This window comes from Macaca fascicularis, chromosome 7, assembly GCF_037993035.2.
Source record: "Macaca fascicularis isolate 582-1 chromosome 7, T2T-MFA8v1.1".
NCBI lineage: Eukaryota > Metazoa > Chordata > Mammalia > Primates > Cercopithecidae > Macaca > Macaca fascicularis.
Genome location: NC_088381.1, coordinates 160934980 through 160962925, shown reverse-complemented (window position 1 = coordinate 160962925; position 27946 = coordinate 160934980). Strand labels below are relative to the sequence as shown.

The window sequence follows — 27946 nt, the reverse complement described above, 5'->3', positions numbered from 1 at the left end:
CTCCTGGGCTGCCAGGTGAGCCTGGCTCCTTGTCCTGGCTCTGCCGCTGACCACTGTATGACCTTGGGGCCTCTGTTTCTGCACACTGTCAGGGACTGCTGCTGATTGAATAGGGCTCTGTGCAGAGGGCCTGCATCACTGTCTGCCGGGGGCTGGGGAAACACTGGCTCCAGACCACCCTCCCAGTGCCCCAGAGAAACTGCAACCCCCCAAATCTTTCTGTTTGGAGTTTAGACTGTGAGGGTAGGAGTGAGGGAAAAGGGGAATGAGGATGAGGAGGGAGATAAAAGCACTTTTATATGCTCTGTGTAATTCTTGGCATTTGTTTTTATGAGATAAATGAGGCTGGATCTACCTTGATTTAATGTCCTGACCTCCTAGCCAGCCAAGTAGCTAGCAGCTCGAGACAGGCCGCCTCGCTCTGTTTACTTTTGGTTTGGTTTCCAAGCCTGTGGGTGGCAGACCGCCCCCGCCCCACTCATGCTCAGCCTTTCCTGGCCCCTGTGCCCTGAAGTACAGGGTGGTCCCACCTCTGTGGTCTTATCAGGGAAGGGGGACAATGACAAGAAACAATAATAAAAAACCAGTAGTTTCATCATCAGCAGAGCGATTCCAAATACGTTTTGTTATCCCATAAAAAATCTTGTTTCCCTCTGCTCAGTGCCGGGCATGAGTCAGGATGAAGAGAACAGGTCAGCTTTCGAGGGTTTTTTTTTTTTTTTTTTTTTGAGACGGAGTCTCGCTCTGTCACCCAGGCTGGAGTGCAGTGGCCGGATCTCAGCTCACTGCAAGCTCCGCCTCCCGGGTTCCCGCCATTCTCCTGCCTCAGCCTCCCGAGTAGCTGGGACTACAGGCGCCCGCCACCTCGCCCGGCTAGTTTTTTGTATTTCTTAATAGAGACGAGGTTTCACCGTGTTAGCCAGGATGGTCTCGATCTCCTGACCTTGTGATCCGCCCGTCTCGGCCTCCCAAAGTGCTGGGATTACAGGCTTGAGCCACCGCGCCCGGCAGAGGGTTTTAGAAAGTTGGGTTCACCCTTAGAATCCACTGGGTGGGCCTGGAGGGGGGCTCGGGAACGCCAACCTGTGAAGGGCGAGAAGCCATTGGCAGGGGGACCAGGCGCGGAGATGCAGTGAGCATGCCGGGGAGGCCACCTCTGGAGCTCCACGGGATGCCCTCAATTATGTTAAGTAGTCGGCAGGTGAGGGGTCAGGCGGTGTCCATGTGGAAACAGTTGTGTTACCACCAGCTAGGTGTTAATCTCTCTGACCCCACTTTCCTCCTCATGGGATTATTTTGCAAATGTAGAGGTGATGCCGGCAAAGCCCTCAGCACAGCGCTAGACACATGCTAAGAGCTGTATTGTCACTGCGATTATTATGAAGCAAGTGTATCACATGATGGGAAAGTCTTTATTGAACCAGAAAAATGGTCATGGCTTATTAAGTTAGGATTCAGGTTACAAAACAGTATCCTGTTTGTAAAGCGCTCTGTGTGTAAATGCACACGTGGCTAAAAGGCCCCAGTGGTGGGGTAGTAGTTGTAATGTCTGTGAATATGTCCATTTTTTACTTTTCTGTGCTCTTTGGATTTTACACAGTGATCATACACGAGTTTTGTAATTACAGAAATGTTATTAGACAGTATAACGGCAGGCCTGTGGTTTTTTTTTTTTTTTTTTTTTTGAGACGGAGTCTCGCTCTGTCACCCAGGCTGGAGTGCGGTGGCCGGATCTCAGCTCACTGCAAGCTCCGCCTCCCGGGTTCACGCCATTCTTCTGCCTCAGCCTCCCGAGTAGCTGGGACTATAGGCGCCCGCCACCTTGCCCGGCTAGTTTTTTGTATTTTTTTAGTAGAGACGGGGTTTCACCGTGTTAGCCAGGATGGTCTCGATCTCCTGACCTCGTGATCCGCCCGTCTCGGCCTCCCAAAGTGCTGGGATTACAGGCGTGAGCCACCGCGCCCGGCCAGGCCTGTGGTTATTGTCCACACACACGAGCACATGGGACTGCAGAGTTTGAGGACGGTCAGATCCAGGAGCACGAGGGCACGGAAGGCCCCCGGGGTGGGGCGGGCTGTTGCAGGACGTGTGCCTGGGGCAGCTGTCCGGGAGCTGTGCTGACCAGGCCTCCCCTCTGCCCTAGACGACAGGATCTGCTCACCGCCCTTCATGGAGCTCACGAGCCTGTGCGGGGATGACACCATGCGGCTGCTGGAGAAGAACGGCCTGGCTTTCCCGTTCAGTGCGTACCACCCCAGCTCCACCTGAGGGCAGGCACTGTAGGCCTAGGCCAGCATGGGGGAGGGGCGGGGTGTATAGTCCCCTCTGGATATAAGCTCACCCGGGGATGGACGAGCACATGGCCCTGGGTCCCACCTCCACCCACACCACAGAAACCGGGTCCTGGTGGGAGGCACAGGGCAATGTGCTCTGCTGCCTGGCCTGGGGGTTGTCTACCCACACATCACCCTCAGTGCAGATACCAGGTGTCCAGAGTGTGTGTCTCAGCTAGAGTTCCTTTCTAGATGTGCCAAATGCCCCTGCCTTGTGGGTGAATGGCCTCGCTAATTTCTCTCTGCTTTTCTCTCCCCAACCCATAGTTTGCAAAACCAGAGTGGCTCATGGCACCAACTCTCACGAGGTGAGTGGAAGAAGATCTGACTGTCTGTCGCCCCCGACCCCCATCCTTTCAGCTCGTCGTGTCTCATTGCGACCCTGCCAGATTCCTCACTGTCACTGCTCCTGCCCTGCTGTTAGTGCCGGCTCCTTGGTAGACAGCCTCCTTCCCTTCCCTGGACTTCAGAGGAATGGAGCAGGAGTGCTGTGGCTTCCTACACTGTCTGCAACCTCACCCCAATGTCTGTCCTGTCCCTAAGGCAGGAGGATGTGCTCGGGACCCACCTGTCCTCTGTGGAGCCTGTCTTAGCTCTGGCAGCCATAACAAACCCCAGGCACCACATTTATTTTCTCACAGCCCTGGAGGCTGAAAGTCCCAGGTCAGGGTGCCAGCAGGGTCAGTTTCTGGTGAGGGCTCTCTTCCTACCTTGCAGATGGCCACCTTCTCCCTGTGTCCTCACATGGCCTCTTGTGTGTGTGAATGGAGAGGAATAGAAAGCAAGAGCAAGCTCTCTAATTTCTTCTGATAGGGGCACTAATCCCATCTTAAGGGCCCCGCCCTCAAGACCTCCAAAGAGGCCCCACCTCCAGATACCACCACAGTGGGGCGCAGGCTTCAGCGTAGAAATTCTGGGGCACACATTCGGTCCATGGGGAGCTTGCGCGAGTCATGCTCCAGTCCAGCCCACCCTGCAGGACTGTCTGTCCTTTGGGCCATCAGTGTCATCTCCTCGAGGGCCTGTTTTGTGGCAGGCACTGGGCTGGGCCCACATGAGGGCTGTTAGCTCCGAGAAGGCTCTGTCACTGCCACAGGGGTCTGCCATGCTGCTGAATTGAGACGGGCCAGGGAGGAAAGGGGGGCCGCTTGGAATCAACCCCATGGAATGCTTTGATTCACGAGTCACCCACCCACCCATTCATTCTTTTATTCACTTTATGATGTTCCCGGCCACCTTGAGGACCATGGGGACCAGGGAACAGATGCATAGGATGTGAGTCCTGTCCCTAGAGAGAGCCAAGGAGCCTGTGAGGACTCTGGGGACTAGAGGAGTGGATGGTCATATAGGGGCTTCGCTGGGGCCAGGGCCTGCACCACCCTCAGGAGCCACAGCTGAGGCCTTGTGTTTGCCCTGGACATAGCCCTGCCTGAGGTCTCCCCACTGGGCACATGTGGAGGTGTGCTGGGCAACAGGCATCTGACCGGAGTGGGCTCTCTGGGGAAGGCCTGTCCTTGGAAGGCCGTACCAACAGAAATCCTCCCCAGAGCTCACGACTAAAAGGGGAAGACTCAGCAGCATGGGCCTTTCCTGGGTTATGTACTGCTCTTTGTCCCTGGCCTGTACTTCTGGGTAAGTGTCAGTAGACAGTGTCGGCGTAGCGTGGCGCGTGCTGTGATGGGAAGGAGTGTGGGGACAGCCCGCCCGTCCCGTTGTCAGTTGTCTGAAATCGGGAGCCCTCATGCAGTCTTCCTGTGGGTGCTGGCCCTCCTGCCGCAGCCTGCCTGGCTCTGTGCCCGGTGCTGGCAGCACCCTCTGGGATGTGCCCGGTCAGGGAGGGAGCAGGAAGGCCCCCCTCGGCCCCAGTACCTGCCTGCCCGCCTTCCAGCAGCCCCTTTCCACCACCCGGTGGTTCCTCTGTGTGTCAGTTGCTTGGGTGTTACTGACGGAAGCACGAGCGCAGTCATCAGTGTGATTAGATCGGCCTAACTCAGAACCGGGCAGCCCGGGAGGAGGGAGCCACTTCTGCGAGTCACTTGAGGCCTGAGGGCCGGGGCTGTGGAATCCCATGCCTGGGACCGATTCTGGTGCTGCGTGTTGCCGTTTGTGCGACTTTGGCAAATTCCCCAGCCACCCAGAGTATCCGTCCACGTTTGTGATTGGAGACGTAGCGGCTTCTGTGAAGGATGAGGGGTCACTGCCAGGGTTGCCTGGGTGGACTGCTGGATGAGCTGTCGGAACCAGCTGCCCTGGAGCCTGCCGGGTACTTACCAAAGGGGATGGAGGTTCTGGATCCAGGTGCACCCCTCTCAGGATGCCCCTGATGGGCCTCGGGACTCTCAGCCCTCAAGTATGGGGTCAGCACGCTCAGGGGAAGCTATAAATCACCCCTCATTCTAGCCGTCTGCCTCCAGGATGTTCATACGGGCATCCCTCCTCCCCCCGCACTCCCCAGCAGGCTGTCTGGGTCCACTGCCAACAAGGTGTGCCACCATGTCCCACGTACTCAGAGACCCCTAGCAGACTCTTGTGTACAGACGGGGTGTGTTAGCATTACAGGGACGTGCCTTCTGGGGTGGACACTGTCCACCAGATAGGCAGAGGCTGGGGGACGAGCTTCTCACAGATTCCAGGGGTACCCGGGGAAGCCAAGTACAGCAGGGGTGGAGAATAGCACTGTGCATGGTGGGCTTTAGATAGGCCAGCAGGTGCTTCTGATCTGGAGTCCTCGTCTGCATCCCAGCCCACCCACTCCCTGCCTCTGAATCTCCCAGCCCCAGCCCCAGCCAAAATCAGGACCATTTCTGCTAAACCACTCTGTCTTCATTTTATGTTCACAGAACCATTTGGGTTTTTGTTTTGTTTTGGGGCCAGTGTGAGGGTACTCATTTGCTCCATAGTGGAATTTTTGTTTTTTGTTTTTTGTTTTTTAAGCTATAACTTAGCCGAAAGCCCCGAGCACCCCTGCAGCCACCCATGATTTTACAGAGGAAGACAGTGGCGCTTAAGCAGGGCGGGGGCCCAGCCTGGGCTCACACAGCAAGTGCCAAGCAGGCACTCCAGCCCCTGCCTGGCTCCAGAGCTGCTCGTGTTTTTCCTGTCCTTTATTCTTGTCAGAAGGCTGAGGAGACGTTCGCTGCCCCCCAGCGCTCCTAGCACAGACACACACTTTTTGTTTTTCCCATGTGGCCTGGATTGCCATGTCTGTCCTGCCCAGCTGGGCTCCAGGCACGTAGGGCTGGCGCTTCGTGACAGCTGACATGAGGGGTGGCAGCTGGGGAGGCAGCCAGCTGTCCAGGGCCCATTATCCCTGCTCAGCAGCCCCAGCCGTCTGGTGGCTCCTTCCTGGGGCCCTGCAGGCTGAGGGATTAGCCGTGACCCTGGCACCAGCAGCTGGATCGACTAAGCCGAGGGCCCACCCCTCTGTCCTCAGAGCAGGCCCTGGGCAGAGCCCGTGCTGGCCGGGGCTGAGAGGGTTTTGGCAGCTGCCCCCGTGCACTCCCTACCTCAGCCCCTACCAGATCCTCCTGTCGGGGACCTTTTTCCCTAGAGGAGTCGGGGACCAGAAGCGCAAAGGCCTGTTGTTTGCCGAGTGTCCTGTGGCTCCGTGTGTAGGGGCGCAGCTGGGTGCTGTGCAGACCCGATTCCATCCCGGGCTCGCTCACGGTCCGGCAGTCACTGAATCTCTCAGCGCCTCATCGTCCTCATCTGTGAAAGGTTGTATGCTCACCTCAGAGGCGCATTGTAAGGGAGACATGAGGTAACACGTGTACGTGCTCAGAACAGAGCCCGGCTTGTCACAGCTGCTCAACAAGAGGGAGCCGTTGTCATCAGACAGGCTTTGACCCAAGGCCTCCTGACTCCTGTGCCTGAGTCATCTGTTTCCTTCCCCCTCCTCCCGGGTCTTTGTGGAGGATCCTTTAGGATGTCATAGGGTTGAGTAGCACACAACCTTAGGGGTCCCCTTCCCTGGACCACAGTGCGACGAGTGGCTCCACACTGTCAGAAGTTGTGCAGCTCACAGCCAGCTCAATCTCACATGGCAGACCCAGCAGAGGGAGGACCTCCTACCCCGTGGCAGAAGGGATGCATCCCCAGGTGTTCTTCGCTCCACTCCACTCACCCTGGGTTGAGGCTCCTCTCGGGGAGTCCTCATGCCACGGGACCAGGAATGGGCCTTGGTGGAGGTGCTCTGGACAGGTGACACACCTGTGTGTTGGAGGTTGAGAGGATGGTGGATTCTGACAGAGCCTTTGACCCCTTGTCTTCCCAGATGGCTATCGTGTTCAACCAGGAGGGCCTGAATGCCATCCAGCCCCCCTGCGTGGTCCAGAATTTCATCAACCACAACGCCGTCCTGTACAAGGTGTTCGTGGTTGGCGAGTCCTACACTGTGGTCCAGAGGCCCTCACTCAAGAACTTCTCCGCAGGCACATCAGGTAACCGCTCCTCTCACCATCTTGGGCTGAGCGAGACTCGGGGGCCCAGCTGGGATGTGGCAGCAGCTGTCTGTCCTTCGGCACTGCCCCCGCCCCTGTGTTCTTGGTGGGATGGAGAGGTGCTCTAAAGATGGAAAGAGTTGTGTACGGTGGATAAAGAGGTCTTGGGAACTAGTAAAATGTCCCTGTTCCCTGGGTTATTGTAGGGGCCCCACCCACCTGAACCACCATAGACTCCAGAACACATCCAGAAGTGTTCTGTCCCTAGGACGCTTCCTGAGGACCCACACGATAATGATACTCACGGAGGAACACGCTGGGACAGGTGTGGCCAGCATGGCGTGTATTGGCCTTCCAGGGAGGCGAGGGCAGGTGCTGCCTGCTGTTTCCCGCTGAGCCGTCTTTACCTTGGGTCTCGTTTTCCCCGGGGAAGCCTGAGACAGAGTTGCCTGCTGCTGCCTGCGTAGCTGCCAGGGTGAGTTAGGCTCTGTTAGAAGCAGCAGCTGCCGGATCACAGGTCTTCTTAGGTGCAGGACTCCTACTGTGCCAGTGAGCGGGTTTTGAGTCAGTGGACGGTGGTCTAGGGGTCCCGTGGGTGTCTCGTAGGGCGTTCTCAGCTGTTGTCGCTAGGCCTGAGAAGCAGCTCCCCAGGGATTAGCCTGTGGACCCTGCTGCACTGAGGGGCCTTCCTTCCACCAGCTGCTCACCACCCTCTCCAGCCTCAGCCATTTTAAAAACGGACACTGAGTTAAAGATTTGCTGGCAGTGGAGCTGCTCAAAAGAATGTTCTAGTGGCTTCTGAAGGCATCTCAAGGCACGTTCTGGAAACCTTTGGAACAGTGGCAGTGTCTTGGGATAAGTAGCTTTCCAGGAGGACCCCTTGGAGAACACTCACTGCCCTGCTGTGGCTTGTTCAAATCAGCCGCACATTTCTTTCAGCAAGGGGAACCCACATCATCAGAAGCGTTCAGACGCCAGCTGCTTTACCTCCACCTGAGCAAGCAGATGTGTGCTCTTGGCATCCCTCGTCTGGGGACTGCCTGTGGCCGTCCACACCTCCTGGCTGGTGTGCCGCCCGGCGTGGAGGGGCTGCAGCTGCTGTGGTCGCCCTCTCAGCCCTTCTTCCCCTAGATGCCTCTTCTCTTTCCGTGGACACAATACAGAGCGTGGATACTCTGGAAACATGCAGGTGTTCATTTTCCTCCTGAGGACAGACGGCCTTCCTAGCTGGGCATGTGGCTCCTGGACTCAAGGCTGTATTTTCAGGGTTTGGGACATCCTGGGTTTTTCTGGGTTTTTTTGTTTTCTCCTTTTTCCTCCTGGTTGCAAAATGCTGGGCCAGTTTCCGTCTCGACGCTGGGAACCATTAGCAGCAGAGTGCGGGCTCCTGTCCTGTATCTGTGAGGACGAGGACTCCTTGCCTGTGCGTCTTCTCGTGTGGCCATTTCTAGGTTGCCGGTTTGCCATAAAATGCAGGCCAGGAGACCAGACATGGTGGCTCGTGCCTATAGTCCCAGTTCTTTGAAGAGACCCAGGTGGGAAGATTGCTTGAGGCCAGGAATTTGAGACCAGCCTGGGCAACATAGTGAAACTCCATCTCTATAAAAAATAAAAAATTACCTGGGCATGGTGGCGTCACCTGCAGTCCCAGCTACTAAGGAGGCTGAGGCAGAAGGATCGCTTTAGCCCAGGAGTTTAAGGTTGCAGTGAGCTGTGGTCGTGCCACTGCACTCCAGCCTAGGTGACAGTAAGACCTTGCCTCTTAAAAAAAAAAAAAAAAGCAGACTAAGCCCAAATAGTAGAGAAACACACAGAGCTAAAAAGGAGAAGTGTTTATTCTGTTCACGTGAACTAAGTAACTGTTAGTGTGTCTCTGCATCCCCAAAGCGGATTCTGTGTCCCCATCTCTAGGGCACGGTGCCAGGGAGCTAACGTGGGTTCTACGTGTATATTCTCTTTCTGGATAAGAAGTGTAATGCAACAGCAGCCCTTTAAGCTGGACCAGCTGAAAAGGGGGTTTGGGACTGTGGCCCCTTTCCGGCCCCCACCCCAGCTTTCCAATTTCCTTTGCCCGATGACAGGTCCCCCAGCTTCCCATGGCCACGCAGGGATGGGGGCTCCTTGAGTGGGATTTTTCTGGACCTGGGATAGAGACAAGGAGACGAGCCTTCACTCTACAACTGCCAGTCTCCTTTGCCTGTCAGCTGCACTTTTGTTTTTTACATGTTGACGTCTGAAATCAAGTGTGTGTTATAGCCAGTGGCATCCATGCAGAGGCTTTGGCTGGAGCTGAAGTCAGGTTGTGGCTTGTGCCATCCACCAGGAACATTTTGTGTTCTCTGCCCATGGTTCACATTCACGGAGAGATTGTTCCCCTCCCTCCACCCTGTGCCAGGATAGAGAGAGGCGAGTTCCTTTGCTCCCCCTTTCTATATAGTGGGTTTATTTCTTATTCATCTTTACCCTGAGGATGCGGCGCAGGCTCCCATCTTTATTCAGGTTCCTTCCATTATTCTCTCCAGCCTGAGTCTTGTTTCTCTTAGGCATGTATGAGTGGTACCTCCTACCATGTAGAGCGGGAGGCAGCAAACTTTTTTGCAGAAGGCCAAATTATAAACATTTCCAGCTCCATCACAATTATTTAATGCTGCCATCGTAGTGCAAAAGCAGCTGTAGATATGTAAATGAGTGGCACGGCTGTGTTCCAATGAAACTTTATTTGCAAGTGCAGGTGGCCGGGCTTATAGTCTATAGTCTGCTGAGCTCCACTCCGGAGCCTCTTAATAGTCAGTGATACAGCATTTGTCAAGCCTACCATGTGCCCAGCCCTGCGTGAGCTGCTGGGGATCCAGTCAGGGACTAGATAGGCACCCAGCTTCCTGCCCTCTAGTTTGTATTCTGGTGGGAGAAACTGCATACAAGGAGAGAAATAATAAAAGGGTCAGCTGTGGCCTGAGATGAGGGGTTCTGAAGGAAAGAGAATGTGTCCTGGGATACCACTGGGTGAGGGGAGCCACTTGGAGAGGGCAGCTCAGGTGGTCCCTCTGCAGAGATGATACTCATGGCAACTGGAAGATGACTTGGGTCACTATCTGTAGCACTGGACACATTCTTCCCATCCCATTTGCCTCCCGAGAGAGGAGATTAAGCAAATAAGGCTAAATGCAGTGTGGCCCCAGCTCATGGCTGTACTGCTGAGTTGCTGGGATATTTGGGGGCTCATCTTATCATTTATTCTTCTTTTAAACCTATTTTTTTTTTTTTTTTTTTGAGACGGAGTCTTGCTCTGTCACCCAGGCTGGAGTGCAGTGGCCGGATCTCAGCTCACTGCAAGCTCCGCCTCCCGGGTTTACGCCATTCTCCTACCTCAGCCTCCCGAGTAGCTGGGACTACAGGCGCCCACAACCGCGCCCGGCTAGTTTTTTTTTTTTGTATTTTTAGTAGAGACGGGGTTTCACCGTGTTAGCCAGGATGGTCTCGATCTCCTGACCTCGTGATCCGCCCGCCTCGGCCTCCCAAAGTGCTGGGATTACAGGCTTGAGCCACCGCGCCCGGCCTATTTTTTAAATCCATAAGTTGAGAAGAAAAGCACACATTCTTCCCTTCGTTGCCCTCCCTCCCTGTAGAATGTTGGTGGTAGTTCTCCACCAGTGCTGTTGGGCTAGGCTAGGAACAGACTGCATGGGGCACCCGAAATCCAGGGTGCTGTCATGAGGAGGGCTGCTACATGCTGGGAGCAGCGCCCTGGTCTGGTGGATTAGAGGAAACGGCTGTCTTGGAGCTGGCCACCAGGTCTCTTTCCCTGATGCCTTCTCACTTGCCTCAGCTTTCCATCGTCGCCGGGGTGACTGGCAGCCGCGGGAGGCTGCTCCCACTCCCTCTGACCCCTGCTCAGACCGCACGTAGAGAGGAACTGAGCCCAGGCCATCTCTTACTGCCCTGCCAAATGGTCTGGCCAGAGCTCCTAGGTCGGAATTAACCAGAGGGGCTGGGTGCGGTGGCTCATGCCTATATCCCCAGCACTTTGGGAGGCTGAGGTGGGCAGATCACCTGACGTCAGGAGTTCAAGACCAGCCTGACCAACATGGTGGAACCCTGTCTCTACTGAAAATACAAAAAAATTAGCCAGGCATGGTGGCGGGTGCCTGTAATCCCAGCTGCTCAGGAGGCAAGATAATCGCTTGAACATGGGAGGCGGAGGTTGCAGTGAGCCAAGCTCGGGCCACAGCACTCCAGCCTGGGCAACAGAGTGAGACTCTGTCTCAAAAAAATAAAAAGAAAAACAGAATTAGCCAGGAGGAGAAATGAGCCCCTCTTGAAATGGCCTGGACTCCGGCTTTTCCTACCAGAAGAAGCTGTTGGGTTGCATGATCTATCCAGGTCAGCAGACACTGGCCAGCCCCTCTGAATACCCAGCTCTGGCCCTTCCTGGCACCCACTCAGCACCCACGTGTTCTCCTTGTGGCTCCTGCAGACTTCCCAGCCTCCCTGATCTATGCTGTGTCTACCTGCGCTTGGTGGCCCTTCCTCCCCCTGGGCCTTCTCTGCTACTGGGCAACTGCTATTGAGGATCTGCAGGGAAATAGGTGGGAAGGTGCCGTGAGCTCAGGGGCTGAGCCAGGCTGGGCTACAGGATGAGCAGGTGGGCAGTGTTCCCCTCCCAGCTGCTCGAGCCTGCTCCAGCCTCAAGCCCATGGGGCTTATGCCATCCCCACAGGCTTCTTCTTGGCTGTCGGTGCCTTGGGAGTAGAGATCCTGGGGGCTTCATGACGCATGTCCTGCGGGGTGTTTATTTTCCCCAGGCTCCTCCCCAGGACCATCTTTCATGCCCCCCATCTGGACTGGCTCTGGTCAGAGCGGCAGGAGGACTGTCGGGCACACCAGGGCAGCCAGGGGCCTCTGTGCCCCGCTAGTGGGAAGGACGCCAGGTACATCTCAGCGCCTGCCCGCTTGGCTTCCATCTGAATCATTCTCTCATGCATGATTGTTGTGGCGCTGTAGAGTCCTGGAGCTGGTGGGGTTGTTGGCAGCCAGAGCAGGTGCCCCGTTGGCATGGCCCCTGGCATGCAGTGCCCCTCAGCCAGTGCCCTCCTGTCCTCGTACATAGGTGCCTGGGTCCTAGGGATGTGCATGGCATCCTGGGGGCAGGAGCCACAACGCCTTGCCCTGCAAGGACTCCAGGGGCTGCTGGGGCTGGCGGCCCGGGACAGTCCTGTGCCAGCCTTGGGGGAGGTCGTGGGATGGTGACAGACAGCCTTTTCCAGAACTCGGCCTGAGGCTCATGGTTCTGCAACTCTTGCATTCACGTGCCAATGCTTCCCAGTGCCTACGAGCGCGTTTCTGACCAACCGACCTGACAGTTCCCCCAAGTGACTTTGGTTCACTCCCCAAGGACTTTCTACTATGGGATCTACTTGCACTTTCACTGTTCTTGGGATTGGTCTGCCTCTGCGGGTCCCCAGTGGGCCTGTACGGGCTGGGTGTTGTGGGAGGCAGGCAGGAGCCAGACATGTGGGGTGAGGGTATTTCAGACTCTCTGTGCCAGCTTCCAGTGCCAAAGAGAAATTGTGCTGTGTGCTTTCTTGGATGGATCCTGTGGAAGCCTGCGTTCTCTGATTTCCTATTTTTTTCCCTAAGTCGCTAAGAACCACCAGAACCCTTTGTATTTTAAGTGCTCACGTGCTGGTGGCAGCCTGTCCCTATGTCTCTAGCACGTTCCCCAAAAGAGAGTCCTGTGGGCTGGGGAGTGGACTGGGAGCACTGGCCTAAATAACACTGAGACTGCTTTACCTTGGGCCCTCTCTGGGGTGATATTCAGGTGTTTAGCTGTCCCACCCGGCCCTTCCCGCCGCCCCCCCCCCGAAACCTTCCCTGTATGGTGACAGGGCACTTTGGGAACAGGGCCTCAGGGAGAAGCAGATGTGATGCTGTGAGACGGTAGCAGAGGTTACTGTCTTTTGACTTGTTACATCGGTCACTTTTATGTGGGAGGAGGTGGTGAACCAGAGGCCCTGACGGTGCCCAGCTCACTAGAGCCCAGGGCTCTGCAGAGCCCGGGGCCGCGTGTTGTGTGCCTGGGGTGGTGCTGCCCCCTGGTGTCGGGTGGCGGCAGTGTGGTCCCTGCATTGAGGTTCTAACGTCGGCTCCTTCCTGTCGCTTTTTCAGACCGTGAGTCCATCTTCTTCAACAGCCACAACGTGTCAAAGCCGGAGTCGTCATCAGTCCTGACGGAGGTGGGTCCTTCCGTTGGGGTGGCTTGGCCTGAAACTGCCCTCCCCTGGGCCTAGGTGTGGGCTGCTATGGCCATGGGGTCCTTGGCCGAGCTCTCCAGCAGGCTAGGGTGGGAAAGACCTTTGCCTCTGTGCCAGGGGCTTCGGGAGGTTCCAGAGACCCCTGTTCCTCTGCTTGCTTCGAGCCTTCGTGCTAGCAGCCATTGCAGCCTGGCCCAGCACAGGGAGAGGTGCGGGGCACGCTGGGCTTGCGGAGACTCTGCTCACTGCAAGCTGCCCTCGCAGAAGGTGTGCTGACCCTTCTCCCAGCGTGATCCCAGCGTGAGGAATCGGAAGCACTGCTCTCTCATCTGCCTTGTTCCTGATTTTTCAAAAGGCTGTGGAGGCAGCACCATCTCAGTCCTTTGTCCTGCAGTGGTCCTGAGGCTGGCAGGAGTGTCACCCCTGCCCCCAGCACTGTGGGTAGTGGGCATCCTGGCTGCTCAGTGAGTGTCACTGTGGCCAGTGTCAGCCCAGGTACCCTGCAGTGCAGGTCGCAGTCAGGCCTCATGGCATCAGAGAGGCTCGGTGACCTTTTCACGTTCACAAGGCTGGGATTTGACCCCAGCAGGTCTGATTCCAAAGTTGGATCTCCCAGGAATTTAGGACTTCTGACCTCACCAGTGATTCCTGAGCACCTGACCCCAAAGAATTTAGGAAAGGCTATCCTCTGCTGTTTCCCCGAAGTCCAGAGAGCCAGCGGCCACTTCCCTAAACTCAGAGCCCTCTGCCAGGGAGCCCGCTGTTCTGAGGATATGTGTGTACTGGTCTTCTGGGGGGCTTTGCTGGTGTCCTCCTCCCTGTCCTGGTCTGGCCTCTCCAACGAGCCAGCCTCCACTCCAACGGCAGTGCTCGTGTCCCTGGGGGGCTGCCCCAGAACCCAGGCGGCCTGTCTGTCATTGGTGTCAGGGTCCTCTGAGGAGCCAGCAGTGTGCCGAGCATTAGACAGAGCACAGGCGTGGGCAGGACCTAGAGGGAACATCGCCATCCTCAGGATGTTGACACATGTCCCCTGGGAACATGTCAGGCTTTGGGAACAGATTTAAACAGAGCCTCAGTGCCTGGCTGAGCATATTATAAGATGTTCTGTACAAGAGACGGCTTTTTTCTAAGCTTCAGAATCACAGGGCTTCTTCCCTGTGTGGCTTTGCTCTGGGGGCCCCGGCAGCCCGTGTGATGGAGGGGAATTGGCATTTGCAGACTGAGTGTCCTCTCAGGGGTAGGGCCAGCAGCCATGATGGCAGAGGGACCCATCCTGAAGAAGTCACTGTCTTGGATTAGCACATGTTGACCTCAGCCTCAATCTCCTCATCTGTAAAACGGGAAGGGGTGGGCCTAGAGACACTGCAGGGCCCTTCCCTTCACCTCTGAGGTCTGCAGTCGCCTCCTCCTTCCCTCAGCGCATGGCTGCTAGTCAGGAATCTGCCAGGACTGACGACTTCCAAAAATAGAAAAGGGAAATGCGGTCAGCACCACCTTTTCCACTGGGACATCAGCCCCTCCTGGACGCCCGCAGGCTGGCCTGACACAGCCAGCTGCCCCTGCCCACCTGGGGCTTCTCCAGTCCTGCCTTGGCCTCCCTGGGAGTCTGGTGCAGGAAGCCCTCCTCTGGCCTTAAAGCACCCCTCCCTTCCCGGTGGGAGACCCCTGAGGATGGGCCTAGCCCCACCTAACTTGCAGGGTCCCACACGCCCTTTGCTTTTCGGAATTCAGTCTCGGGTATTAGGTAAGGGCACAGACTCTGACGGGTCTGCCTCGGCCCAAGCTAAGGTGAGTCGCGTCACCTCTCTGAGCCTTGGTTTCTTCTTCCTGGCCCAGAAGGGTTCCGGAGTCCAGGGAGTTCCTGGGTGAGAAGCACCCACCGCAGTGCCAGGTGTGTAGTACGGGCATGGTCTCACCGGGTGCCGAGGCCCACTGGGGACCCGTGAACGCCTTCCCAGCTCCCCTGTCACCTCCTCGCTTTCCAGAATGTCACCAGATCACTTGCATTGAGGGCCCCAGGCAGGATTTCCGTGCCTTTATCTTGTCCTAGGATGGCTGTTTGGTTTTGGATAACCAGACAACTTCAGAAGGATTTCTGAGATTCCGTAGCTAAGCCAAGAGCGCTTTTGTAAATGGCGTGCCGTGGAACGTGTGGCAGTGCAGGAACCGAGCTCCCTTACTACCGAGCCTGTGCTGTGAGCCTGAGGCAGCAGCTCCTTCCGTCTGCACCACAATCTCTCAGTGAGATGTTTTTATTACCCCATTTATTGGGACAAGAAAACAAGGCCCAGAAGGGTTTTGTTATGGCTTAGGGTACACAGTAGAGAATGGGCAGCCCCAAGTTGTCCACCAGCATCTCTCTGACTCAATGAGGGCCCTGGGCTGCAGGGCGAGTGGCTGAGCTGCCCCACTAGGCTTGGCCTTTGGCCGCCACTGGCAAGAATGACCCAGGAGGCTCAGAAAAGCTAAGTGGCTGGGTGTGGTGGCTCATGCCTTTAATCCCAACACTTTGGGAGGCCAAGGCGGGCAGATGGCTTGAGCCCGAGAGTTTGAGACCAGCCTGGGAAACGTGGTGAGACCTTTAATCCCTACCGAAACAGAATACAAAAATGAGCCGCACAGGGCGTTGCTCGCCTGGAGTCTCAGCTACTTGGGAGGCTGAGGTGGGAGGATCATTTGAGCCCGGAAGGTCAAGGCTGCGGTGAGTTGTGATCTCGCCATTGCACTGTAGCCTGGGCAACAGAGCAAGGCCCTGTCTCAAAAAGAAAAAAACAGAAAAGTGCTAAGGGATGAATGCCTCTCACAGCCGGGCCACTCCTGCCCCCTAGAAAGTATTTCTTCCGGGTAAGACACCAAGACCTTGAGGTTGTGAGCAGGGGGGCCCTGCGTGTCCTGCAGAGCCGGGATGGGAGATGTGCTGGTGTAGGCCTCAGAGCGTGGGTGGTGCCCGGGCGCGGGTCCCTCAGAGCGTGGGTGGTGCCCGGGCGCGGGTCCCTCAGGGCGTGGGTGGTGCCCGGGCGCGGGTCCCTCAGGGTGTGGGTGGTGCCCGGGCGCGGGTCCCTCAGGGCGTGGGTGGTGCCCGGGCGTGGGTCCCTGCTCAGCACTTCCCTCCCTGGAAGCTCCCAGTGGCTGCTTTAGCCTCCTGTGCTTCGGTAAGGGCCACTTTTCTTGGTGACCAGGGCTCTGTCCCCAGCCCTGCTGACCCGCTTTCACTTTTTTTTTTAAAATTCAGGTGCGCTGGGCATAGTGACTCACACCTGTAATCCCAGCATTTTGGGAGGCCTAGGAGGGAGGATTACTTGAGGCCAGGAGTTTGAGACCAACCTGGGCAAGATAATGAGACCCTGTCCCTACAAAAAACAAATAAAATTAGCCAGGCATGGTGGCACACACCTGTAGTCCCAGCTACTCCAGAGGCTGAGGCCCAGGAGTTTGAGGCTGCAGTGAGCCGTGATTGCAACACTACACTCCAGCCTGGGTGACAGAGTGAAACATTGTCTCTAAATAAAATAAAACTGAGGTAAATTCACATACATAAGATTAACCATTTCAAAGAGAATAATTCAGTGGCAATTAGCACATTCACAGTGTTGTCCAATCACCACCTCTATCTGGTTCCAAAACAAAACATTTTCAACGCTGAGAAGAAAACCCTGGGCCCGCCAGGCACTCACTCCCCATTTCCCCCACCTCTTGTTACTGGCAGCCACTGAGCTCATTGCTGTCTCTGTGGCGTTACCTGTCCCAGATATTCCATAGAAATGGAATCACACAATATGTGAGCTTTTGTGTCTGGGTTCCTGCACTCAGCGTGATGTGTTCAGGGTTCCTCTGCATTGTAGCATGTGTCAAGAGGTTCATTCTTTTTTATGGCTGAACAGTATTCCATTGAATGGACAGACCAGTTTTTGCGGCCGTTCATGTGTGGATGCACGCTGGGGTAGGAATGACACCGCGGTGAGCATGGGTGGACGGCATCCGTTTGAGTACACGGTCTCAGCTCTGGGGTGTGTACCCTGGAGCACACTGCCGGGTCAGTTGGCTATTCCATGTCCAACTTTTGAACCCAGCTTCACTTTTGTCTTTCATGGATCAGCCACTCCCTTCCCTTTTGGCCCCTAAGCCCACAACCCCCAAAACTTCAGTATTCATTGAGCACCTAGTGTGAGCCCTCCCTTGGCTGATTTAGAGGAGACGGGATGCAGTTCCTGCCCTAGAATTCAGATGAATCTCCTCCCAGCCGGGCACATACTGTCCCCACCTTCTCAATAAAGTCTGAGATGGAGGCCTTGTTGCTTCCTCTTTCAGAAGAGCAAACCTGAGACAGGGAGGCTAGGTACTGTTTCCTGAGTCCACAGAGCTAGGAGTTCACTGTCAGGTTTGGAACCCATGTCTCTCTGACTCCAGAATCCTTCCCAGTGCAGTGCCCCAGTTCCTTGGAGGCCCTGGCTGGGGCAGGCTGAGCCCATGACAGTGTGTGTCCCAGGCCAGCCGCGACGGCACAGGACGTGAGTGGCAGAGCAGAGTGCCGGGCTGGGAGGGAGGACAGAGCAGGGTGGCCTGACCAGCACATGGAAGCTTTGAGGAAGGCTGCGCTTGGACCCCAGGAGGCAGGCAGGAGCAGCAGAGCAGCCTCTTTAGGGAGCCCGCGTTGTTTGGGGTGTGAGTTCATTTGGAAACAGCATTTCTTGGGGAGGAAGACTGGCCTGCTGGGCCCCAGGGCCCTGGGAAGGAGGACTGGCCTGCTGGGCCCCAGGGCCCTCGCCGTCTCCTCCCTGGAGGTCTCCGTGATGGTGGGCAAGTGGCGGTCTGATCAGAACTCCTCACTTCTGCCTGGCTCTGCCCCTCAGCTGCTCCTAGCCATGTCCTGCAGCTGCTGGCCTCTGCACCTTTGCCTCCCCTGTGTCCTCCCTGGGGCCTCTCTCCTTCTCCCACCCCTCCCAAGGGCCTGCATCCTCCTGCCTTCAAGGTCTGGCTTTAGTGCTCTGAACCATAATGTCTTCCTAGGCCCCCGCCACACTCTTCATCTCCTTCCTCCCTGCTAAATGGCTTTAGTTTTACAGGCTAAAAAATATGGGTCCAAATTCTGCCCTGTGCTTTTGAGCTGTGTGACTTCGGACCAGCCCTGACCCTCTCTGAGCCTCAGTTTCCCTGTGTGTAACGTGCAGTGCTGGCACTGGCCTTCCAGGCTGTGATGAGCCCACAGGAGGTAATGAGCCTCTCACACCTGGTGCCTGGCGACCCTCAGAGGGCAGGACCTGGCCAGTGGTCGCCCCGTGCTCACCACAGTGGGTCTGTCCAGCCTCCTGGCCCGAAGCATGCCAGGGCCTCGTGGTGCCTGGGGTGGGGGTCTCTCTGTGTGGTGCGGCATGGCAGTTCCTCAGCCCACGGCCTGACTTCCTTGTGTATGTCGGCAGCTGGACAAGATCGAGGGCGTGTTCGAGCGGCCGAGCGATGAGGTCATCCGGGAGCTCTCCCGGGCCCTGCGGCAGGCGCTGGGCGTGTCACTCTTCGGCATCGACATCATCATCAACAACCAGACAGGGCAGCACGCCGTCATCGACATCAATGCCTTCCCAGGTGAGTGGCGGCCGGGCCACCTCCACTGACCGGCCTCCAGTGATTGTCCTCAGGTGACCAGGCAGGCGAGGCGGGGTGACCGAGGCCCGAAAGCCCGCTTTCTCCCTTACCACAGGGTCCAGGGAGGTGCAGCCTTGAGAAGCCTCAGCCTCACCTGCGCGATGGGCTCACGGGGTGTGCGAGGAGGGAGGGAGAGCCGCACATCCACCTGGGGAACATCCAGACTGGAGTGTAGTGTTGCAATCACGCGTGTTCTTCACCTCTCTCCACCTGCGTCGTCAGCAGATCAGCCCCTCCCCCAGGCCCTCCTCGATTTAAGGAGCAGGAAGGACCATGAAGGGATTACAGCCCCCTGCGGTTTACATTTTGGGAAACTGAGGCCCCAGAGAGGAGGAAGCTGTTCAGGCCCCACAGCACATTGGTGGCAGGCCAGAGACTCCCAGGTTCACATTGCCTCCACCACCCTGAACTGCAGCGCCAGGCACTGGGGTTGTTCCCTGCTGCCAGCTGGGCCCTAGGAGCCCGCTGGCACTGAGCCAGCCTCTGCCATGTGCCCCTCAGCTCTCAGCAAGGGGCTCTATGAGGACCACAGGAGCAGAGCCCTAGCACAGGGCATGAGGGACGATGGTGTGACATCACAGCACGCTGTCACCAGGCTGCATGCTTCGGCGCCCGCTGTTCCCCAGATGGGGGTCCCCTGTTCCTTTCTCCATCCTGACCCTTGTTAAGCACCTGCTGTGGAGGTGAAGCCAGCCTCGCTTGCTGCTGAGGTGCAAAAACGTTTAGGAGATGCTTCCCGCCTTCAGAGACTGTGCCTGGCAGGTGGGGGCCCGGGGTTATTTGTCGTGGGGGTGAGGCAGGACTTTGACCCCACGCACCGGCTGGGCACTTTCTGTGTGTGTCACCTCCACTGGTCTGAGAGCATATGCAGGCACAGTCAGCAGCACAGGCCACAGCAAGGAAGCCAAGGCTCAGAGGAGTGTCCTGGCTCCTGTCATTCAGTTGGTGTTTACCCGGGGCTGCTGTCACCCAGAGCTGCTGTGTGCCCCAGCTGGTCCAGATGCTGATGCAGTGTGAGCTCCACTGCCCGGCCCTGCCTAGGGAGGGCTCGCCCCTGTCGGGAGGAGGCGGAGGACAGAGCGGTCGGTCGGGGGCCTCCTCTGTGAGGTGGTGACACTGGAGCAGAGGGGCAGGTCCCAAGAGAGGCACCGTGGAGCCCTGTGTCTACAGCAGGTGCAGCCGTGGGGCAGGAAGGGTGGAGGACAGAGTCAGGGGAGCAGCGTGTGGTGAGCTGAGCACGTTGGAGCTCACCCTGGGAGTCGGGGAGCAGCCACCATGAGATCTGTGTTTGTGAACCAAAGGGCAGACCCGTGGGACAATCGTATTTTTCTCCATTGCCTCTGGGTGCAGTGGGGAGGAAACCATGGGTTTAGCTGGAGCTGGGGAATCATGGGGTTTTGCTGTGCAGGTGTGAGGGAACCAGGGCACAAAGGACATTCAGGATAATGCAGGGGACATTCAGGATAAGGAAGCAGGATCTAAACCACGGAGCATGTTTTGAGTGGCAGAATGAAAAGGGGACAACGCCAGTGGCTGGAGGGCCGGGGGGCACAGGGAGGCCTGTTGGAAGAGAAATTCTAGAAGGAGGAAGGAGACAGGAGAGGGTGGGAAGCTTTGCACCTGAGCAAGGCCAGTGCCTCCCAACACAAAATGTGTGGATGGTCGCGATCTGTGGGTGCAGACAAGGGATGGCCCTGTGAGCCAGTGTGGGGCCCTGTGAGCCAGTGTGGGGCCCTGTGAGCCAGTGTGGGGCCCTGTGAGCCAGTGTGGGGCCCTGTGAGCCAGTGTGGAGCCCTGTGAGCCGGTGTGGGGCCCTGTGAGCCGGTGTGGGGCCCTGTGAGCCGGTGTGGGGCCCTGTGAGCCGGTGTGGGGCACTGTGAGCCGGTGTGGAGCCCTGTGAGCCGGTGTGGGGCCCTGTGAGCCAGTGTGGAGCCCTGTGAGCCGGTGTGGACAGGGAGGGTTCTTCCAGAGAAGCCAAGAGAAGGGCCACCCAGATGGAATGGGGCTATGGCTGAGCCTGGTGGAGACTGGTGAGGGAGCCTGGTGCTGAGGGGAGGCCCAGGGCTCTGGCAGGGCAGAGCTGGTTCCCTGGGAGATGACTCAGTGTGCCCACCTTACCATAGAGCACCCTTTTGGGGCCAAGCAGAGGGACAGGCCTATTCTTCTGCACCCCACAGGAGGCCCCTCGGGCCATGGGTGTCCAGCAGCGCCCGGGAGAGGGGCCAGCACACTGGCTCTGGAATAATAACAGCAACAGCAGCGTGTGCTGATGACATTGTGAGCCAGGCCTGCCCCGACACCTCACTCGTCCTCACGAAGCGATGTGCAAAGGGCCGCTAGGCTCTCTGTGTTGCTGATAAGGATGTGAGGCTGGGGGTTGAGTGGGTTGTCCAAAATCACGTGGTGAAGCCGGATGGGACCCAGACCGTCAGCCTCAGCCTTTCCACCTCTCAGCTCCAGCCATGGGTTCGAATCTTGTCTCAGCCTTTACAGTCTGATGGCACAACTAACGTTTCAGTCTCAGTGTTCACTGCAGTGGGAATCAGTTTCCCACCCTGCAGACAGAGGAGACAGCTTTTGCACAGTGCTGGTGTGGAGCTGGCACTCTGCCCTGCGGGCTCATGCCTCAGTCCGCTCCCCAGGCTCCCGTTTATCCTCAGGCCTCCGCAGAGGCAGCTGTCTCTGCACCACCACAGAAAGCGGCCTCCCTGCCCTGGGCCCTGGGCCTCGTCTGGGGATGACGGGGGAGGTTGCTGGGGAACGGCTCTCTTCCCTGGTGCTGACCTGATGGTGGAGCTCCTCCGCTGCATCTCTCCCCAGGCACCCAACAGCCATGCCTCTGCCCGGGACACCTACCCTGCCCTCCAGCCCCAGCGCAGGGCCGACAGACACCCCTGGTCCTATGGTAGAGGACCTGCCACCATGTGGTATTCAAGGCACACACAGGACCAAGGGCATCCTTCAGATCCCACTCTGCCTCTTGGGAGCCGCCCTGAGCCTCAGTGTCCTCACCTGTAAAATGGGCTGCAGAATGCAGTGAGCTGAGGACCGTGGCGACCACAGCCCAGTGGCTGCTACCTCCCGAGTGCTGTGAACACCATGGACATCGTCACTGCCCTCCCTGTGGTGGTGAACAGTCACGCCGCCTCATCTGTGAAAGGGGGACGGCATTATGAAGATTAGGCAAGAGGATGTTGCAGGACGCTCGCACGGTGCCGGCTGGGGAGGCGCTGCTTGCCGGCCAGAACAGCCGTCTTTATTTGCACCATGGGCACCCCTGCATCCCCTCTCAGACTTGGGCTTCGTCAGACCACAGCAGTTGTTTTCTGAATAAATAAGGGCATGGGCAGGTTCAGCAGCCTCATCTGCCAGGCCCCTGGGCCCCGTAAGAGGTGGCACAGGGTGCCCACGTCTAAACCTTCATTCCCACCCCGGTGGGGCTGATGGTTGTCAATGTTGTCCCAGAGGACAGCCCAGGGTTTCTGAAAACTCCCGCCCCTCCCAGTTGGCTCGGCAGGTAGGGCGCTCGCCCTGTGTGAGTCTCTTTTGGAGCAGTTTGCTGGGAGCCAGCAGAATCCTCACCTGAGATCCGAAACCTGCCTGCTGGCTCCCGAGGGCTCTGCCGATGCTCGCAGCTGTGTTAGGAAGCGCTCGCCCCAGGCAGGTACCACGGTTTCTGTTCTGTTCCCCTCTGTTGAGGGGAGCACGTGTTGCTGCGCCATGGAGCTTGTCTCAGGCCTGGGGCTTGCTAGTGATGCCCAGCGTTTCTGTCCCTTGGCTTGATCCTCAGAGAATGGGGCACAGAGACGGCCTCCCTGCAGGTATTTCTTGGTGAGAAGGAAGCAGACTCAGCTGGGTGGCAGCTGCTTTGGGAGGCAGACACCACTCACATCCCAGCCGCTCTCAGTGGTGCCACAGCAGCCTCCACCTGGGTGGGAGGTGGTTCTCTTCTCAGTTTGCAGATGGGGAAGCTGAGGCTGCGGGTGGAAGCGGGCTCCGAGACACAGCCTGAGGCCAGACTCAGCTGAGCCGCAAAGAGAGGAGGGGTATTTATTACTCTAAGTGTGTGGAGCTGGCTTTGGTGCTGCTACCTCCAGCCACACCAACATCCGCTGCACACGTACTGGCTTTTACCACGCAAGTGGGTGGGTGGGTGAGATAGTGGAGCTGTGCCTCAGAGGAACAGGGACAAGCAAGTTTCATCCTCAGTTTACGTTCTTCAACTTCTCACACCCTGGCAACAGCTGAAGGTCGAGGAGCATGCACCTGATTGGGCGTCCAAGCTCTGTGACTCCCCTATACCCCCCTTATCTGCTGAGCCTCACGTTTTCTCTGTAACTGGGACGCAGCACGCCCTGCCTCATCCCGGGAGACCATTGGTTCTGCATCTTCCTCCTCCTCTCTGCATGATGCGTGCCCCTGGCTCACGCCCCCTGTGCTGTCTCTCTCTCCCACCCCCAGGCTACGAGGGCGTGAGCGAGTTCTTCACAGACCTCCTGAACCACATCGCCACTGTCCTGCAGGGCCAGAGCACAGCCACGGCAGCCACAGGGGACGTGGCCCCACTGAGGCACAGCAAGCTTCTGGCTGAGCCGGTGGGCGGCCTGACGGGCGAGCGGACATGCAGCGCCAGCCCCGGCTGCTGTGGCAGCATGATGGGCCAGGACGCGCCCTGGAAGGCCGAGGCCGACGCGGGCGGCACCGCCAAGCTGCCGCACCAGAGACTCGGCTGCAACACCAGCATGTCGCCCAGCTTCCAGCAGCACTGCGTGGCCTCCCTGGCCACCAAGGCCTCCTCCCAGTAGCCACGGAGCTGGGACCCAGAGGGGCGGCGCGGGGCGCAGAGCACACCCGCTGGGCCAGCAGCTCCCAACGGCGATGCTACTACTAAGAATCCCCAGTGATCTGATTCTTCTGTTTTTTAATTTTTAACCTGATTTTCTGATGTCATGATCTAAGTGAGGGGTGGGGGGGAATGGAAGAGAGTACCAGGTGGTCCAGTGTTGGGGAGCGGGGCCATCTGCCTGCTCCCTACTGTACAGGCCACCTCACTGAGTTTACACACGCTTGTGTTTGCAACACTAGGTCTATACGGGAGGTGGGGGGTGTGCGTGTGACTGCCATGAGAGTGTCTGTGCACATCCCCATCTATTGGTCTCTGTGGCCGCTGTGGACCAGGCCCCTGGGGACCCTGGAGGGAAGCCTGCCCATGTCGGGCTGTGGGTGGCTGATCAGGGCTGTGGGTAGTTAGTTGATCAGTGTGCGTGAGAGTGGCTTCCCTTCTCCCTGACTCCCCACTCCCTGACCTGCCCCTTCCTTGTTTTTCCTCCTACTGGTCTCCACCAAGGCTTTGTAAGCCCCAACCCTGCCTGGTGTGTAGCTAACCCCTCCCTCCCCACAGCCAGAGGAGGCCACAGACCCCTCAGGGGAGTTCCATGCTGGGGTCTGGGTTGTGCTCCCTCACAAAAGGGAAGGAAAGGAAGCTGGGCGTCCTCTGGGCCCCCCAACACACGTCCCACTTAGCCCTGCACAGCAGCCTCCTTCCCCCAAGCCAGCACTGCCGCTCCCTGGAGCCCCGGAAGGAAGCTGCCTGGCTGGGAGCCCCGAGCTGATGGCGCCTGTACTGAGGATTTGGGCTGTGATTTGGGCAAATCATTCCAGGTCTTTGGGCCTCCACCTCCTCGCCTCTAGTGGACAGGTGAGACCAGAGAGCACCACGGGGCTGGCTTCGCGCTCTAACCCCTGGGATGCAGCCTGCCTTTCCGTAAAGTCACCTAGGTGAGGACAGGCGCGGGAGCCTCGGCATGACACCGTGGAGGTCGGGGCCCTCTTCCCAGTGGGTTCACTCCTTTTCACACCTGCTGGATCCCTCCTCACCCAGCAGGCCCAGTCCACCTCTCATTGCAAGCCCCAAGCACTGAGCCAGCCAGGTGCCAGGGAGCCACCCCCGCCCCTCGCCCCTGCACGCCTCAGACTCACCCCATCACCTTGGCAGCAAAGCACTGGCTCTCCGCTCTGACCCCTGGTCCAGGCAGCCCCTCCGCAGAGAAAAGGGCTGGAGAGAAGCCTCCGCAGCCCCTGGACGATGTGGAGTGCTGGGTGAGAGGCATCGGCCCCCCCAAGTATGTTTTTGTGTCTTAAGATACCAGTTTACTTTGAAAACGAGAGAACGGCTTCTGGGCTGTCCTCTGCCCAGTGAGACGGAGGACACGAGGGAGAGTGCTGAGTGTCCCGAGAGAGGCCCCCGAGCTGGTGCATGGAGGTCCTTCGGCCTGGCTCAGTTGGGCTGCGGGGCGCCCCCTTTGCGGAGGGAGGCACAGGGCTTGGGCGAGGGGCAAAAGCCATCAAAACTGCCTGGCTTTTTTGGAAACTGAGGACCCAACAACTAACCACGTTTACACAACTTGAGTGTTGAACCCCGATTAATGTCTGTACGTCACCTTTCCTAGTTCTGACCCTGAGCCCCGGGGAAGCAGGAAAGCGTGGCCGGCCTCTTGCACTGCTTTGTCTCCAAAATAAACTACTGAAATCAAACCGCATTTCACACGTGTTTACACATGTTGCTCAAGTTTGTTATGTCATTCTCCCAGTCCTTAAAAAATGTTTAATAAAACAGCTTTACCTTTTAAAAATAAAATTTCAATCCCAGTCTGCCTCAGGTACGGGTGGGGTGTGCAGCTTGACTCCTGGCTGCGTTCCTGTACCATTTGTGGCCTCCTGGGTCATGTGTGTCCAGGGCCCAGATACCGAGTAACCGCTGTCTGGTGTCCTGGCGGCACCCACAGCCCTCTGTGGCGGGGTGGGGGCGGGGCTGTGGGTGTGCAGGGCAGCTGCATTTTCCAAGAGTGGAAATGGAGGATGGAGATTTGCTTCGTAAAGGCCTGGGAGCTACAAAGGGGGTAGGGAGGGGCCGGCCGCACTCAGGGCTGGGGGGTTGGTGGACTCTGCCCAGTGAAGCCAAGGGAATGTCGGCAAGGAGAGGCCCGGACAGCGACGTGGGACTCGCACCTGGGAGCGATGGAGATGGAGCCCATTTCACTAAACGTTCCCTAGGTACGCTCTGACCGTCTGTAATCCCAGGACAGTGTCCATAGAGTTGTCTCCCCTTCAGTCGCATTGTCCCTGGCCTTGGAGTTTCTGCCTCAGGGAAAGACCCACTAAAACCACCTGGGCCGTGGCGGCCTCCTCCAGCGCATGGCGGCGCTGCCTCCTGAGCAGAGTCACTGAGAGTGTCTGGGTCCAAGGAAAGGACCCACTTAGCAAAGGTTGTTGTGTGGTGCTGTGCGGGACTTGTGTGCTGGCCCGGAGTTGGCCCCGTCAGCGTCGGGTGGCTTGGGGCTCTGGTTCCTAAGCTTCTGCTTCCGAGTTGGTCAGCACATTGGCTCTGTGGCCCTGCAGCACCTGTCTTGATGGTGGTCCATGGACGGGGTGCTGAAGGGCTCCAGGAGCAAGGGGCCGGCCCACACTTTGGCTGAGTCCTTGGGTAGTTTCAGAGGGTCACCTGCACAGTCTGCATTGAGCATCCTGGGGCCGAGGCCTTGGGTCAAGTTCTTCCTGACAGTGCTTTGATTATATGGTGATGTGATTCTGCAAACATAACCCCCCACTGAGTGCCAGCTGCTGGGTGTCCCCACCCCCAGAGCCAAGGGGAGGCCACCCTGGAGCTGGTGCTTTGCCCTTGGTGTCACGGAGGTGTCTGGGTCCACACGTGGTGGGTGGGCTGGGCCTGCACTCACCCAGCATGGCGGGCCGGATTGGACCCAGCTGCAACCTGGCGGGTTCCATGGGGCTTCCTGTGCCTGGGCCTGCCTGTGTCTCATACCTGTCAATGAAGGAGAAAGCCACCTGGGAAGAACATTCCTGTCTGTACCCAGGGGACTGCCAAGTGTGCTTTATAGAAGGCTGGAAGACCGACCCAAGTAGGAAGATTCACACGTGAGCCAACTGAGCACAGCTGCCAGACGGCCACTGCAAGACCAAGGGAGCCAGCCTGTCCTTTGTCCTTCTAGCCTGGAAGACCGGTTCTTGACTCTTGGGAACTCACATTGGCCACTGGCCGCAACCACTGAATGGCTTCACTGATGTCCCTGGGGTCTGTATCTGCCCTCTCTTCTATTCCCTAGAAACTCTGGCCAGGCATGGCAGCTCATGCCTCTAATCCTAGCACTTAGGGTGGCCGAGGCAGGTGGATCACGAGGTCAAGAGATTGAGACCATCCTGGCCAACATGGTGAAACCCCATCTTTACTAAAAATACAGAAATTAGCTGGGCGTGGTAATGGGCACCTGTAGTCCCAGCTACTCAGGAGGCTGAGGCAGGAGAATTGCTTGAACTTGGGAAGCGGAGGTTGCGGTGAGCCGAGATCGCACCACTGCACCCCAGCCTGGCAACAGAATGAGACTCCTCAAAAAAAAAAAAAAAAAAAAAAAAACTCTGATAGTTCAACCGGTGGGATCCCCGGCAGCTCCTCCTGTTTCCTGAGCTGTGGCTCATGGGCCATTGGATTCAGAGACCTTGAACTGGGTGCTGGCTGCCCTAAAGGAGCACGACCCCTCCAGCCTAGTGATTGGGAGGTAGAGAAGTGCAGCCATCCTTGACAAAGGCCCAGCCTCCACCGCCTCAGGCCAGCCTGACTGCACCCCGATGCCACAGTCATCTGCTCCGCCCGGGCATAAGCCCGACTCAGGTGATACAAGCGAGGCTTTCCCATGGGTCCTCCTCTTGTGAGAAAGGGTCTGTGCTCTGTCCCTTCTCTCTGCACAGCCATTGTCAGTGTGGTTTGGAGTGAGTGAGCCTCCCACACTGCGCAGGGCAGAGCTGGTGAGCATGACGTCATGGGGCAGAGCTGGTGAGCATGACGTCATGGCCTCCTGCCGACTGGGGTCTTCTTCCTTCTGATTCTCACCAGCAGGAGCACCCAGACCCCCCTTTTTCAGAAATGATTGCATTTTCCCTTCAAGAGTCATCTGTGACCTGGCAGTGTGGAGGGACTGTCCCCTCCCACAGCCTGGCCGACCCCCTTCCTCCAGGGCTGTGTGGAATCACCTCTCGGAAGCTCACTCTGAAAAGCCAGTCACAGGGATTTCACCAGGATGCTGCTGTTCGTGCCGACACCTGTGCTTTGTGACAAATGCTGTTTGCTTCAAGCTGTTCACAAGCAACTTCAGAATCCCAAGCTGGTTCGTACGTAATTTGTGAACGTACATATGCATACTATACGTGACCATGTACGAGATACAGACGCCATGGCTTCTGTTCATTGGCTCATCTGCCTGGTCGCATG

General features: G+C 57.6%; 1 protein-coding gene across 4 annotated transcripts in view; it reads left to right on the top strand.

Moving 5' to 3' along the window:
- The window catches only part of ITPK1 (inositol-tetrakisphosphate 1-kinase), a 182490-nt gene extending 157190 nt beyond the window's left edge, over positions 1–25300 (top strand). For 2 of the 4 annotated variants that reach the window (XM_045396896.3, XM_045396900.3), the window contains 7 exons: positions 2144–2242; positions 2601–2641; positions 6607–6772; positions 11575–11700; positions 12938–13005; positions 18441–18603; positions 23125–25300. In XM_045396896.3, the coding sequence (XP_045252831.2) occupies positions 2144–2242; positions 2601–2641; positions 6607–6772; positions 11575–11700; positions 12938–13005; positions 18441–18603; positions 23125–23468 (1007 nt within the window). In that variant the 3' untranslated portion in view covers positions 23469–25300. The remainder of the gene's footprint in view (positions 1–2143; positions 2243–2600; positions 2642–6606; positions 6773–11574; positions 11701–12937; positions 13006–18440; positions 18604–23124) is intronic. The other 2 variants (XM_045396898.3, XM_073998133.1) reach the window with 1 other exon arrangement.
- The last annotated feature ends 2646 nt before the right edge of the window (positions 25301–27946 follow it).